This window comes from Silurus aristotelis, assembly GCF_946808225.1.
Source record: "Silurus aristotelis genome assembly, chromosome: 24".
NCBI classification, from domain to species: Eukaryota; Metazoa; Chordata; class Actinopteri; order Siluriformes; family Siluridae; genus Silurus; species Silurus aristotelis.
Genome location: NC_139597.1, coordinates 8,483,062 through 8,498,626, shown reverse-complemented (window position 1 = coordinate 8,498,626; position 15,565 = coordinate 8,483,062). Strand labels below are relative to the sequence as shown.

General features: G+C 35.4%; 2 protein-coding genes across 2 annotated transcripts; both read left to right on the top strand.

Annotated features, from left to right (window-relative positions):
- The first annotated feature begins 492 nt into the window (after positions 1–492).
- On the top strand, positions 493–2,727 carry il22 (interleukin 22). The gene is made up of 5 exons (XM_083528171.1): positions 493–876; positions 1,114–1,179; positions 1,264–1,422; positions 1,526–1,600; positions 1,692–2,727. The coding sequence occupies exons 1-5, from the start codon at positions 742–744 to the stop codon at positions 1,782–1,784; spliced, it is 528 nt and encodes a 175-aa protein (XP_083384297.1). The 5' UTR covers positions 493–741; the 3' UTR covers positions 1,785–2,727.
- Positions 2,728–5,444: 2,717 nt separating this feature from the next.
- Positions 5,445–7,414, top strand: il26 (interleukin 26; the record flags this gene model as incomplete). The annotated part of the gene is made up of 5 exons (XM_083528170.1): positions 5,445–5,612; positions 5,709–5,756; positions 6,396–6,536; positions 6,898–6,972; positions 7,250–7,414. The coding sequence occupies 5 exons, from the start codon at positions 5,445–5,447 to the stop codon at positions 7,349–7,351; spliced, it is 534 nt and encodes a 177-aa protein (XP_083384296.1). The 3' UTR covers positions 7,352–7,414.
- Positions 7,415–15,565: the final 8,151 nt, after the last annotated feature.

The following is a 15,565-nucleotide window of genomic DNA, read 5'->3' as shown; positions in this document are numbered from 1 at the left end:
TAGTGTCCAAGAGGAAGCCATATATAGCACAGTTTTATAGGGACTGTTGAGTTGTTTGGGTTTCAGCCATACTCAGGACACTTTATGGGTTATTAGTGGGACCTGCAACTACGTCATGGCAGCGTCTAAACATGGACACAATTGATATCTTTAATTGCATATCTGATTTATCTACCTGACTTTTTAAACAGTCTGTATGGCTCTCTTTGCACCCGTCCAACGCGTCTCACAAGGCACTTGGCAACTGTTCATTGTAAGATTGCTCAAGCTGCTCAACTGTCAACATAATAAAAAGTCCATACAATAACCACACAATAATTAGAATGAAAGCAGACGTTTCCGTTGTTTTTTTTTTTTTAACGTCATCGTGGGGATTTTACCGGAAGTATATTCCAGGCCGTTAAAAAAAAAAGCTGGCAATAATAGCAAATAATAGCAGGTTTGGCAACTTCTACCGGGATTGCACGTTTCAGGAACTCGGACCATCAGAGTGTACAAATTTCCAATCAACCTAAGCCGAGGTGCTGATAAGTGCACAAAGTGAACATGAGCAGGTGCGGAATCGCCCAAATCAAAGAAGTGATATCACTACCGCAGTGACGTTGGGATCAAATCTAGGCCAGCGGCGGAGGGACTATATAAACCACTAGCTTATGCAGGTTACCACAAGCAGTGTGTCGCTAAAAAAGGACGGTGGATCTTGATCTAAGTTCGAGTGCTCACACGTGTAAACGAGTTGAGATGAATTACTTTGTGCTTGCTACGTTGCTCGTGCTGTGCTGCTGCTGCACTCTGGATGCGCGACCTGCGCGGTTCCGCTCGCGACCTTTGGACAACTCGGAGACCTGGAACAACGTCATGGTCATGGCCAAGCACGTGAGTTTAAGGACCGTTGTCGCGCACTGTTAATGCGTGGTATTAGAGATTGCTACTGCTGTAAAACTTACACATTTTCAGCCATAATATACTAGAATATTACAAAACATTATATAGGTTAATATGATATTGTCTGCATGATGCAGCACTAAAACTTTTCAAAGAATAACACTGACTCCTTTAATGATTTGCACTTTGCATGCATTAACACACTTCTCCTGTTGCATGCTTATGCAGGCACAAGCGCAAGACCGAGACCATGAAACTCGCCTGATTCCGGTGATTCCAAGCGACAAATTAAAAGTGAGTGCAGGAAATACTGCAGCAGGTTCAGTGCCACGGATACAATGGATAAATGCCTTTCTAACTTTATTCTTACTGCTCTAGGAAGGGGATGTTTGCTGTGCCACTATCAAGATCCTTGATTACTACCTCAGGCACATTTTGGATGCGCAGGTGCTTGAAGGTGTGGAGCACCACTATCCACGCCTTCATCTGGTCAAGCCTGATTTAAACAGAGTGGCTAGAGACCTCGAACCACACTGTGTAAGTAGAACATAATATACTGTTCATGCATCAATAATGAACAAGATTTTTTTTAAAAAGTGCTTATATTTATACTTTATGATTATTTTCCATTTTGCTCTAGAACTCCAAGCAGGCTGATGTGGAGCACTTGCGAACTTTCACGCAGAACCTGAAAAGAGCCGGAGAGATGTACAAGGTAGGCTGTATGAAACTGTGAATTTGCACAAAATTGTAAATAGAACAATTTGTGAACAGACCAATTAATATTATTATTATTTCTGTTTCAGAATAAAAGCAAAGCACAGAACAAGGCAATTGGGGAAACTGATATTCTGTTCCATTACCTGTATGAGTCCTGCAGTGCCACCAGCACAGCCTAGACCTATGCAAGAGCTTCTGCAATATGTTCTCAGAAAAAAAGTGTACTAGACTGTACGTTTTTTTTTGTTGCTGAAGTAGTGCACTCAAGTGTATTTTACACATAGACTAGTGCATTTAGACTGAACTATCATCCAGTTGTGGCCTTAAAACGATTTTTTTTAAATGCACTATATCAACAGGTGAAAGGTGCAAAATGTAAAGGTAGGAAAGACTTATCCTTGAGCATTCCACCTCATCAACAAGAAAAGCGACAGTATAGTATTTTTTTTTTCCTGAGTGTGCAATTGACTGACGATAATACGTATATTGTTGCTTTTTTTTATAATGAAAAGTGTTCTGAAAATATTTCTTATGGATATTATTTATTGTAATGTTTTATTTATTTGCTTTATTTATTCATTAATATGAATTGACTAAATTATTGAACTTTGTATTGACAATATAGGCTTCACATGATGCGTGAATTAGTTGTTTTTATGACTTTAAGCCACACAAGTGGACAGCAACAAAACTGACTTGTAAACTGAATGTATGTCTAATGTCAGAGAAGAAAATGTAAATGCATTGTAAAAGCATTCATATTATTAACTTTTTTACTTTTTGCAATTATAAAAAAATAAATAAAATGAAATTAATCAATTAAAACTTCTTTAGAAAAGAGTTCTAAATGGTTGGCATATCTGTTTTGTACATATTTATTTTCATATTCACAATAAAATCTTTAAAAACTAAAAATATCTTGCTTGTTGCATGTGATGAATGACATTCTTGATAAACATGCTCTGCTGTATAAAGTGACTGAACAGTTATTTTGAGTAAATTTGGACTATGCCTATATTTAATACCTAACACTTCCCTGCCTTCACTTCTCTGCTATCTTCAGTGCAGTTACTTAATATTATGCTTTAAGAGAAATTACAAAATAAAAAAATATGACCTTAAGCGGTTATTGGGTATCAATCGTGTGTTATTTAACCATACATTACCAAAAAATTAATAAATTACATACAGATTCTCCTTAACTTATTAGCCTGGACCAAATACACCAAATAAAAACTATTAAAACGATTTGTTTTATTTTGTGTTTGTTTTAGCATTTTTGTGTTTGAAAAAAAGAAAAGAAATTGGGCAACAACATAAAATATCAAATTCATTCATTTTCATTAAGCACTTTGTAATTATACTGGGCAGGAACCAGACAGGACACCGGCCTATCCCCATCACTTTTTATACATGCACTCACCCCTCGGTTCAATTTTGCACAGGCAATCCTACTTGCATGTTTTTAGAAAGTAAGAGGAAACCAGAGAACCTGGAGGAAAACCACACAGAGAAAGAGAGAGAAAGCCATGATGTGGCATTGTTCCCCACTGCTCTACTGTGACACATAAACATAATTTCATGGGGAAAAATATAGAGAAACCTATTCAACACTACTAAAAAAATCACTGCAAAGAAATTATACATTATACAGTAGTGCATAGTGTAGGTATAGTAGGTATTTATATTGTGTAGGTATAAAATCTCTGAATGTATTTGCAGCATAGGTGCCATTTATGCATTGCCTTGTTAATTTTTTTTATACCATGACAATTATGATAAGAGATCTTACCATAAACAGCTCCAGGTTTTATGGGATTACTATTGTCAAATTCAAAGAGACTTCCTTAAATGTTAGCCAAGAACCACTGGTTCAATCAATATCCTATCCTAAATACATCCTCAGAAAAAGTCTTAAAAAAAATTTTGAACCGCACGGAAGCAAATCTGACTCTTTTTTTTTTTTTTTTATAACCACAGCATGTAACCAGGAAGCAATAAGAGTAATTTCCTGCTGGGAAGTGCTTCAAGAAAACAGAGTGCAAAAACTCATATAAAACAGAATTATACCATTATATATAAATGGGTCATTTTACTATTGACTATTCATATAGGAAGAGTCTGGTTTAGTGCTAAAATCCTACAACAAAACACAATGATTTTTATTGATCATAGCAATTGTTATTCAGTGTGTAACTTTCTTATTTTAGTGCAAAGAGCACAACTGTTTTGGAATGTAATCAAATCTAAGACCTGCATAGCAGTTGTTAATGTGTAGCCCACAATGCTGCAGGGTGTCACGTTGTGGAAGTTACATAATTCCTTATTTAAGCAGAGAGTGACAACAGAGTAGACAGTGTGAATTCCACAACAGTAGCTATTGAAAGATGACCTGTCCCATGACACCTGAGTTAGGTGAACTTCCTGGTGTCTGTGTTTAAAAAAAGGTTTGGAATACCCAGTGTTATACAGAGGAGATGCACATTATGCTAGTACAATAGACTTGGAATTATAATAGTTCCTTTTCTTGGATTCTTGACAGGAAACCAGTAATAATTTCTCCATACAGATCCATCACAAAATAAACAATTAAAAAGATAATAAACAAAGAATAAAGAGTGAAAATAAATCTTTCATGCAACTGACTCAAGCCAAAACTCATGTCTTTGAAGGAGGTTCTGGTAGGAACCCTGACTGTGGCAGAAAGTGGTAAGTCGTCTATCTGGGTCAAGAGAAATTTTTGCTGAATCAAGGGGTTGATGACCTGGTTTAAAGTTATGGTAGGAGCTGGAGGTGACAGATTTACACGCTCATTGGGCTGATCAGAGGAGTATCAGTAAATAAATGTGGCAAATCAGCACTAATTGCGTGTGACAAATTTTTGAACATTGTAAGCATTTGATGAGGATTCAGTGCATGACACAGATATACAAAATATGCTAAATGTTCCAACAGTGCAAACCGCATCAATTTTCAAAACTATTTCTGACCTCTATTTAGTGATTGACAATAAGTACATTAACTGTAAAACTGGTTTTATTCTCATTTCATACTATTACACCTCCAATGTAAAATGACAATAATTATAGTGAGTCATTTCATTTGGTTCTTGTTTTTACACAATTATTTTTTTTTTACCTCATAGGCATCTTTGGAGTTGTTTAATAGTCATTTCATAAACGTATTGCAAAACAATTGCACTTTTAGGATCTAAAAGTCATCAACTCAGTAGTGTTTTTCTCACACTAATACATGTATTTATTACATGTTAATTTACATCAACAGAGTTATCTAAGTGCTAGCTTCTCCCAAAATATTGTGGTAAATTGATAAACATGATGAGCATTACACTGAACTCTCTACTAGAGTTCAGTGTACTAATAACTAGAAACAGAGATCTAGTTATTGCTTGTTATGGGGCAGTGTAGACATATCCTTAGCCTAACAGTTTTTTGCATTAATCAAACAAAAAAAAAATCATCACATGAATATGCATTTCAAATCTTTAAACTGTTGTCTGTTCAGTTGTTTTTTTTCTCCCTCTCATAATTATGTAGGTTAGAATGCGTGAAAATCCGCGCGCGCTACTCGAACCCAAATCTGCAGCGTCCACTAATCAGAGTGCGCGCGATATTCAGAAGCGGAATCTGACCGCGAGCGCTTTCTTCAAAGGGCGTCGGTGGCTCGCGCGCCTCTTCGAACGGGGCGGTGTCGATTTTCCGCGTCACACGTGTGGGAATTTTCAAGGCAGCAACAATGCCGGGACGGCTAAAGAGTATAAATGTCGCTGGTCGGCTTCTGAAAAAAACAAGCTGGCGTTTAGTGCCTCGTAAAGCAAAATGCGTGTAAGCGTCCTCACCGTGCTCGCCCTAGCCGTGCTCGTGCGCCTTTGCCCAGGTAAGCAGAGTGCAAGGTGTGCCCAGGTGAACTGCCTGGCGAGCAGTCTGCCTCTGCCCATGCTGAAGGATATGATCAAAACCCTGAAGAGCATCAGCAAGCCTTGGCCTGTGAGTAGCTTATTAAAGTTACTAATTAGTGCTCATTAAACTTAATTATTTAATAGATTTATTAATCCATTCATGCATGTACTTTTCGTTTGCCAGAGTGACAGCAGACATCACAAGAGATATTTGCCAAAGTTCTATATAAAGGTAAGTGTGCTGATGTCTAAATTAAGCTTTCCAGAATAGGCCTACATGGCATTTAAGCTAATAGAAATTGAAAATGTATTGAAGTAATAATAAGTAAACTCAAAATGTGACATAAAATATGTAATTATACATAAGCCTATATTTTCCAATATTTGTCTGCTATTGTTCTTTAGTAAACTCATGTACCTGGTAGTACACGCACCAGCAAAATAATCTGATATGGAAGAAAACATATTGGATATCATATAATAGCGCACAATTGGATACAACAGAAATTTCTTTTTTTGAAACTGGAAATATTTAAATGTAAACAAATGTTTAGCCTGGTCAAGGAATGCATTTATATTTGCATTTATAATTCAATATTATAATTTAATTTACAATGATGATGATGTTTGACTGGAAGAGTTGTCAGTGTAAAAAAGCTTCTGGTAGTAAATAACATTCTGCAGCTTAGTGATTTTTACAGAGAACATTAACTGACATGGTATTATACCATTTTGAACATGTGCAGTGGATGTAAATTGTAAAGATGTCGTATAATGTAGACATTTTCCAGAGAAACTGGACATTTCAGACATCACCTGTGCAAGCAAAGTACACCTTGAGATCATGTGAATGTTTTTTGTATTTGAGCAGAAGCTGAACATCGCAGACATCAACAAGATGCTTGGAATCTATGAAGATCATGTATTCAAAAAGCTGTGGAGCAACGACATTGATTATCCTGAGAGATTTACCCATTCCTTCTACAGACTAAGAGTCAGTGTGGAGCATTGTGTGAGTACAAAATGTCGCTGTAACACAATACAGCTGAATGAGACTTTGACACACCCACTTTTTCCATGTGTATTTAATTAATTGCATCATTTATGTAATATGAATTAAGTAGAGCACAACTACAGACCCATCAAAATATATAAAACTCTCTATCCTGTACTCCACATGCCCCACACGCTACACATTTACTGATTAGTAAATGTAGTCTAGCCTTCTAACATCAAGCCTTAACCTCCTAGATTTCTAGTCTTTCAGACCATTCTCAGACATTAAATATGATGTGTTTATGTGCCACTGAAGGATGCTAGTTCGTTCACATGGCTTACAATATTAAAAAAAGGAATTCTTGTTTCTCCATTAGAAGCACCACAGTCAAGCAGAATTCACTCGATATGCAAGGAAGAAGATCAAAGGAATGGAAGAGGCTTTTAAAAAGGTAGGAATGCCCTACTGTAAAAATCTAGTTTCTTGAAAGAATAATGCTGTTCTGCTAATATTATGAGGCATGCTTTTATTTGTGGTTTTTCGTAATCAAGCCTGGTTAAGTACTGGTAACTGGTACCCCTGCTTAAATAACTGTTAATGTTTGATTATTTATTTGGCTACTCATTTCTTATTTTAACCCACATGCTACTGTGCCATATAGATAATTGCATTACAACCATTAAAAGATCTGTCAGTTCCTAAACAACATCATACTTCTGTCCTTACAGCTGCATTCGGATGAGCTGTCAAAAGCAGCTGGGGACTTTGAGACAATACTCCGTTGGATCAGTCTTTATACTGACAAAAAGCTGTCACACAGCAAGTGCTAATAGTCAGTAACTATCTATAAATTTTGACTGAGTCAGCATAGAAACAGATGTTAAGGTAGGGCTGTGCGATATGACAAAGATATTATATATATATATATATATATATATATATATATATATATATATATATATATATATATATATATATATATAAAATCTCGATTGATATGGCTGTCAATCGATTTAAATATTTAATTGCAATTAATTGCATGATTGTCATTAGTTAACTCGTGATTATTCACAACTCAATCACACATATTTCTCTGTTTTAAATGTACCTTAAATTAAGTTTTTAATACTCTCATAAACATGGACATGGACAAATATGGATGCTTTATGCAAATGTATGTTTATTATTGGTAAAACCATAATTAACATAGAACATGATGACAAAATATTCTTGTAAATATTTTAAAGTAATCATGGTGTTTTAAACTCTGCAATTTATAAGACACCAAGTAGAACCTTTGCTATGTTTCCACATGGATGATTTTAATTGCTGGGTGTTTGCACCATTTAGTATTTTGGTGCTTGATTTGAGACTTGGCGCAAAACAAATGTTTAGTTATTAAAAAATAATTTAATTAATAATGTGTGTGTATATACAGTGTGTATGTGTATATATATATATATATATATATATATATATATATATATATATATATATATATATATATATATATATATATATATATATATATATATACACACACACACACACACACACACACACACACACACACACACACATATATTTAAACATTTAATTTATAAAATAAAGTAATAACCCAGTCAGATTGCACTTTACATTTTAAAGACATTTTTAAAAAGATATCCTGAAATTCATAATATCTCAGAGAATAATCACTTAAACAATCCCAATATTGATATAATGATGTCATATCGTTAAGTCCTATCAGTAGAGGTTTATATTGTGAATACTGTAACAATATGATCTCATTTGTATTATTTTGCATGACTCAGTGGACAAAGTTAATGTTAGTAATAGAAACATAGAAAACTTTTATACCTTTTCTTGAGACTATGTCTGAAACGGAAAATTAGTCCGATCACATCACCCTTGCTTGCGTTCATACAAATGCCTCATACAGCCAGGTGGTAATATTAAACCAATAGGATCCTGTTCACTTTGCACACCTGGCAGTCAGATGGCACCATAAGAATGACTTCACCTACCACCGAATGTTGAGTCAACCTGTAGGGGAACCTGATAGGACTTTAGGATCTTATTTAGTTTTTACTTGGACTGGTAACATAATCCAATGTCTTGGTGTTGACTGTATGTGTGGGGCAGACAGGATGCAGCTATTTACCTGTCTGTCCTACACTTAATTATGTTTTACTTTGATGTTAATATTTATCTTTTCTAACATAACTTATTATTTTATTATGTTATTTATTACATTAGCATTTTATATTTATTATTTCTGGGTTTTGACTGATATTGTGTATGTGAACAGACATTGCTTAAGAATTAAAAATTGTAATGTCTAACTTATAGAATTTTGAATTTTTTACCTCTGAAATAATAAATACCTCTGGATACCATAAATACATAAAATGTAAATCTGTTTTGCAAATTTTGAAATAAAGACTGAAAACAACGATGTTCCTCTTTCCTTCTTGTAAAACAGAATGCATTTGAGTTCACTGTTTATGACAAACACAGCATAAAAGTGTAACGTCAGCAATTGAGAATCAGAATGTTCCAGATGAGATATCACGAGAGCTTCTTTTACACAGCAAGAAGACATGCATGTAAAACTTTGTTTTGTGATATCTTTATTTTTTTTTTAGAGTTTTGCTTTCGTTGGGTGAAAGTTCAAAGTTTATGTAAATACTAGAATATGTGAATGTTAAAAGAAAAATCTTATAAATTAGAAGATTGCAAAAAATTAGACAAGAAATGTAATGGGAGTGTAAAAGAGTACAAGGATAAAGTATATCAGATACACACATAGAGCCTGACAAATACAGAGCCTGGCCCAACAAAGTTTACTGTTCAGATTTAATAAAGCACATATTTAAGGGCTTGTGAGTGGATCATTAGGACTACGTTTAATAGTAAAAGTTAAAGAATTTCCAACAGAAAAATGTGTAAAGAAATTTGTAACTGATTAGTTGTGTGGCTACAAGAAAGCCCCTTGTTAGTGAGGATAATCAGGGGGAAAACATTCCAATTTCCAAGGAAGCGTAAAGGTGTGACTGTAGAACAATAGGGGAAAAGTCATGTGGTTTAATAAGATTTATTCTATTCCAAAGCAATAGGTGCATCAGGGTAAGTAAGGGATGATCATAAAGTGAGGCACAGAAGTGAAGCTTCTGGAGGTTTTGTTTTGATCTATGGTTGCTCCTTTATATTAGGCCTTGGCTCAGCAATGTTATGTAGAAAAAAATAAAAGTCATCTGAATACCTGAGTGTATTGAATGACCAGGTTTTTTAATTATTGGATTTTTTCTTTCTGACATCATGCTGAAAAAATGTAAGAATAATATGTACACATGAACTACACCCCCTTGTTGATGTTATCCCTTTAAAAGTTGTTTGAATGTGCTGGAGTAGACATTGCAGAGTGTTTTGTCTCTTTTGTCCTCAATACAATAAGCATTGTATAAACTTATCAAAACTACAGCACAAAGACAAGACAGCACAACAAATGAGTGTGAACCTTTAAAGCAATGTTTTTTTTTTTTTTTTTTTACTTTTTTCAAGTTTGTACATGCTGTAAAATGATCATCATTAGTCATGACAAGAGCAGTTCAGATCCTTCTAGATCTTTTCTTTGTTTCTTTCTGCTCTTTTAATAAGTGAAGATATATAATTACCTGCATTAAGGGATTACTTAATCAGCGGCCTGTAGGTTCTTCTGTAAACATTCGAGTATTAACAAAATCAATCACTTTATTTGAAATGACCATTATACTGGATTGTTTGCACACATTGAATTCCTTGATCCAAGATAACAGTACAGTCTCTTGTAAAAGTGAACTAGTAAATGTCTCTATATACTTAAGCTATTAGCTGAATCAAGAAAATAATCTGAAATAATCATAGAATTATTTTAGAGTCTTCAGTGTTATGTGGGAATCTTGGAGTTGGATTTTTGTGTTACACATGTAGCACTGATAGACAGCAGGAGCTTATTAAATTGTTGTAGCAACAGCACACATTCCAGGAACATGCAAGGCATTGATTCAACATGATTTCATTCATTCATTCATTCATTCATGCTAATTAAACAGCTATAACCAAGACATAGCAACAGAGCAAACGCAGATGTATGCATTAGGACAGGGGTCCTACGAGACCCACAACACAACAAAAAAAGCTACATGAGCTTTTTTTACTTCCTGAATAAAGCTTGTGGGACAAAGCACTAAAGACCATATTCTTTAACATGAGAGGGTATGTGGTGCTCATGACGCATTTACTGCTTTCAGTCATACTACGTCAGTATCTGCTATATCCTAGTCAGGGTCACAGCGGTTTAAGATTACAGACTTATTCACATTTTGACAGAAACAGTTTCACAGAAAATATTGTAACCAAGTGCAGACAATAATTGTAGAAATGGGCATAAATGGAATAAAGAATTGAAAGAACTTTCCATACACATCCAAAAGACAGTGCAGACATACGTCATACTCTATCTATAAAGTGAAAAAATAAAAATAAATAAAAATAAATCTAACCACATTAATTTTGGCAAAAAATAATTCTTATATGGGATAGAGTGTATTCCAAGAAGCAGATTTAGCTGTTTGTAAATGTAAGTTTCGATAAATGGAATTAACAAATTTGACATAATTTACAATCTGGGGATTTCCAAACACAAAAAATAACACAAATGGAATCAGAGTAAATACAAGTAATAATAAGTGACCGGTGCCACCTTTAGCAAATGTACCTGCAACCAAATATGTTCGGTAATCTGGGAAAATCCGTCACTGTGGCTGAACTGGAAACCAGCCAAAAATAGTGGGAAATAAAGTTTTACCCAAAATTTAAGGGAAACAGGATTTTCTGACCGAAATTACTGGTAAAAATTTTTTTTTTTTTTTTTTTGCTACTTCATCTTTGCTTTCTTATCTGTAAGTTTCTGTGATGTAAAAATTATACCAAAATAAATCTTTTTTTTTTTCACCTTTTAATATGCTAGCAAATAAAACACATAAAACACTTTAGGGGAAAGTAAAAAAAAAAAAACAACTTAAAAAACATCCTAGTCTCATACTCCAATGTACAGCATTTTTATAATGCATGACTTTACTAAGTGTGTGTGTGTGTGTGTGTGTGTGTGTATATATATATATATATATATATATATATATATATATATATATATATATATATATATATATATATATATATATATATATACACACTGTCAGGGATTCACCCTGCCACGCCCCCCTCTGTAGCTGTCAGGGATTCACCCTGCCACGCCCCCGTCTGTAGCTGTCAGAGATCCACCCTGCCACGCCCCCCTCGATAGCAGTCACGCTGCTTCCCAAGATTACCGACAGCTGTGGCTCATGGAAGATCAGACTACATAAACTCACGTTCTTGAGTCACAGGCTGTCGGTCGTTATATTGTCAAGCTGGACAATCGCGTGGCTGCTCGACCGCCGGCTGTATATGCGGATTCCACTTCCGACTTGGATTACTCATTGCCGAAGGCTTTATGGATTATGCTTGGGACATTCGAACTCATAGCGGACAACGCGTATCGAGCGGATGTCTTTGTTTGTTGTTTTCAACGGCTTATGAGTGTTTCTGTGTTGTACGGTTGTTGAAATAAAAGGACAATGATCGGACTATATCGGCTTCCGCGTCTGCAGCCTGACACACACACACACACCTGTCATTACCAAAGTAATTCTGATTAGCCACTGATAAAAATCAACTGTTTCTTTATCATGGAGTGTTTTAAGCACCTATTTCAATGCAAAACCTGCAGATCTCTGTTAGGCATCTGATGGCAAAGAAAATATTCACCTTTCAGCCGAATAACAACACAAAGCAATTATCCAAATCAACAAAGAAATGGCTTCAAATAAAAATTTGTGGAGTGGCTTAAGGACGGATCCTGTTTGGAATCTGATAGATAATGGACCAAATATGGACTTTTAACCGACATAAATCCACTGAGTGTTGTATTAAATCTAGATTATTGTAAGTTTATTTTTGGAAACAGCTAAATGAATATAACCCTCTGTACAGATTGCAGCAGGCATATGTTTCAATTCTTATAGATAAATACATTAATGACAGGAAACAGAACTGACTGAATTGATCAATGAGTATTTCCTTACTGATGTTAGAATAAACAGAACTCACTGGAGTGAAGAGACAATGAGACCTGTGTTATGCAATGAGGGACTTACCTCAGGGGATAATAACTTATTTTCCCACTGAAAATTGTAATTGAATTAATTAGATAGTGCCATATATATATATATATATATATATATATATATATATATATATATATATATATATATACAGTGAGGAAAATAAGTATTTGAACACCCTGCTATTTTGCAAGTTCTCCCACTTAGAAATCATGGAGGGGTCTGAAATTGTCATGGTAGGTGCATGTCCACTGTGAGAGACATAATAAAAAAAAAAAATCCAGAAATCACAATGTATGATTTTTTTTAACTATTTATTTGTATGATACAGCTGCAAATAAGTATTTGAACACCTGAGAAAGTCAATGTTAATATTTGGTACAGTAGCTTTTGTTTGCAATTACAGAGGTCAAACGTTTCCTGTAGTTTTTCACCAGGTTTGCACACACTGCAGGAGGGATTTTGGCCCACTCCTCCACACAGATCTTCTCTAGATCAGTCAGGTTTCTGGCCTGTCGCTGAGAAACACGGAGTTTGAGCTCCCTCCAAAGATTCTCTATTGGGTTTAGGTCTGGAGACTGGCTAGGCCACGCCAGAACCTTGATATGCTTCTTACAAAGCCACTCCTTGGTTATCCTGGCTGTGTGCTTCGGGTCATTGTCATGTTGGAAGACCCAGCCTCGACCCATCTTCAATGCTCTAACTGAGGGAAGGAGGTTGTTTCCCAAAATCTCGCAATACATGGCCCTGGTCATCCTCTCCTTAATACAGTGCAGTCGCCCTGTCCCATGTGCAAAAAAACAACCCCAAAGCATGATGCTACCACCCCCATGTTTCACAGTAGGGATGGTGTTCTTGGGATGGTACTCATCATTCTTCTTCCTCCAAACACGTTTAGTGGAATTATGACCCAAAAGTTCTATTTTGGTCTTATCTGACCACATGACTTTCTCCCATGACTCCTCTGGATCATCCAAATGGTCATTGGCAAACTTAAGACGTGCCTGGACATGTGCTGGTTTAAGCAGGGGAACCTTCCGTGCCATGCACGATTTCAAACCATGACGTCTTAGTGTATTACCAACAGTAACCTTGGAAACGGTGGTCCCAGCTCTTTTCAGGTCATTGACCAGCTCCTCCCGTGTAGTTCTGGGCTGATTTCTCACCTTCCTCAGGATCATTGAGACCCCACGAGGTGAGATCTTGCATGGAGCCCCAGTCCGAGGGAGATTGACAGTCATGTTTAGCTTCTTCCATTTTCTAATGATTGCTCCAACAGTGGACCTTTTTTTACTAAGCTGCTTGGCAATTTCCCCGTAGCCCTTTCCAGCCTTGTGGAGGTGTACAATTTTGTCTCTAGTGTCTTTGGACAGCTCTTTGGTCTTGGCCATGTTAGTAGTTGGATTCTTACTGATTGTATGGGGTGGACAGGTGTCTTTATGCAGCTAACGACCTCAAACAGGTGCATCTAATTTAGGATAATAAATGTAGTGGAGGTGGACATTTTAAAGGCAGACTAACAGGTCTTTGAGGGTCAGAATTCTAGCTGATAGATAGGTGTTCAAATACTTATTTGCAGCTGTATCATACAAATAAATAGTTTAAAAATCATATATTGGGATTTCTGGATTTTATTTTTTTAGATTATGTCTCTCACAGTAGACATGCACCTACGATGACAATTTCAGACCCCTCCATGATTTCTAAGTGGGAGAACTTGCAAAATAGCAGCGTGTTCAAATACTTATTTTCCTCACTGTATATATATATATATATATATATATATATATATATATATATATATATATATATATATAAAACAGATATATGAAAACAGATTGTAATGATTTTCAAACCTAATAAACCCATATTTTAGAAAACATATCAAATCGAGGAAATGTACAATTTTTAGGAAAAAATTTGGTACATTTTAATTTAATAGCTGCAACACTATTTAAAAAGTTGTCTGAAAGTATTATTAAAATTAAACAGCTGGAGAGACAACTAATTAGTTTAATTGAAAATGGGTCTGTAAGATGATTGGGTATAAATAGTGTATATTGGAGAGGCAGAGTTCCTCAGAAGTAGAAATTAGCAGAACTTCACCAATCTGTGAAAGACTGTCTACAAATTGTGAAACAAGGTCAGAATAATGTTGAAACAGTTAAATATCTCATAATTTAGAGTAAATAATATCAACAACAGTTTAAAAGAATCTGGAGAAATCTCTGTGCACAAGGGTAAAAATTAAGATCGGATACTCAATATCTTTGGGCCCTTACATTTAAAACAGTCATGATTTTGTAATGGAAATCACTGCATGGGATTATTAACACCTCTAGAAATTATTGTATATGAGCACAGTTTGCTATGTCATCTACAAATGCAGGTGAAATCTCTGTCACCCAAAGAATAAGGCATGAGTGATGATCCAGAAACTCTGTCACCCTCTCTGGGCCAAAGCTCATTAAAATGTATTGAGGCAAAGAGGAAATGTGTTCTGTGGTCAGATGAATCGTAAATTGTATTTCCTTTTGGAAAATATGGACATCACATCCTCTAGACTACATCTTCAAGGTATTGGAGTGCATAGTGTCTGTGGAATGGGCAGCTTGCACATTTGGAAAGGCTCCATCAACGCTGATTGGTTAATACAGGTTTTAGAGCAACAAATGCTTCTATCCCAAAATCATCTTTTTCAGGGAAGGCCTTGCATACTTGAGCATGACGATGCTAACTGCATATGTACATCTATTACAATAGCATCACAATGAGATCATGAAATGAAAAATACAACAGAAGACACCCAGAACTGTTGAGCAGCTAGAATCCAAATAG

Bases quoted from the DNA above. Each gene is read 5' to 3' on its own strand.
- il22 (XM_083528171.1), top strand. From the start codon at position 742: ATGAATTACTTTGTGCTTGCTACGTTGCTCGTGCTGTGCTGCTGCTGC. The intron at 1,180-1,263 runs GTGAGTGCAGGA...TTACTGCTCTAG, and splicing joins TTCCAAGCGACAAATTAAAA to GAAGGGGATGTTTGCTGTGC. The intron at 1,601-1,691 runs GTAGGCTGTATG...TTTCTGTTTCAG, and splicing joins GAGCCGGAGAGATGTACAAG to AATAAAAGCAAAGCACAGAA.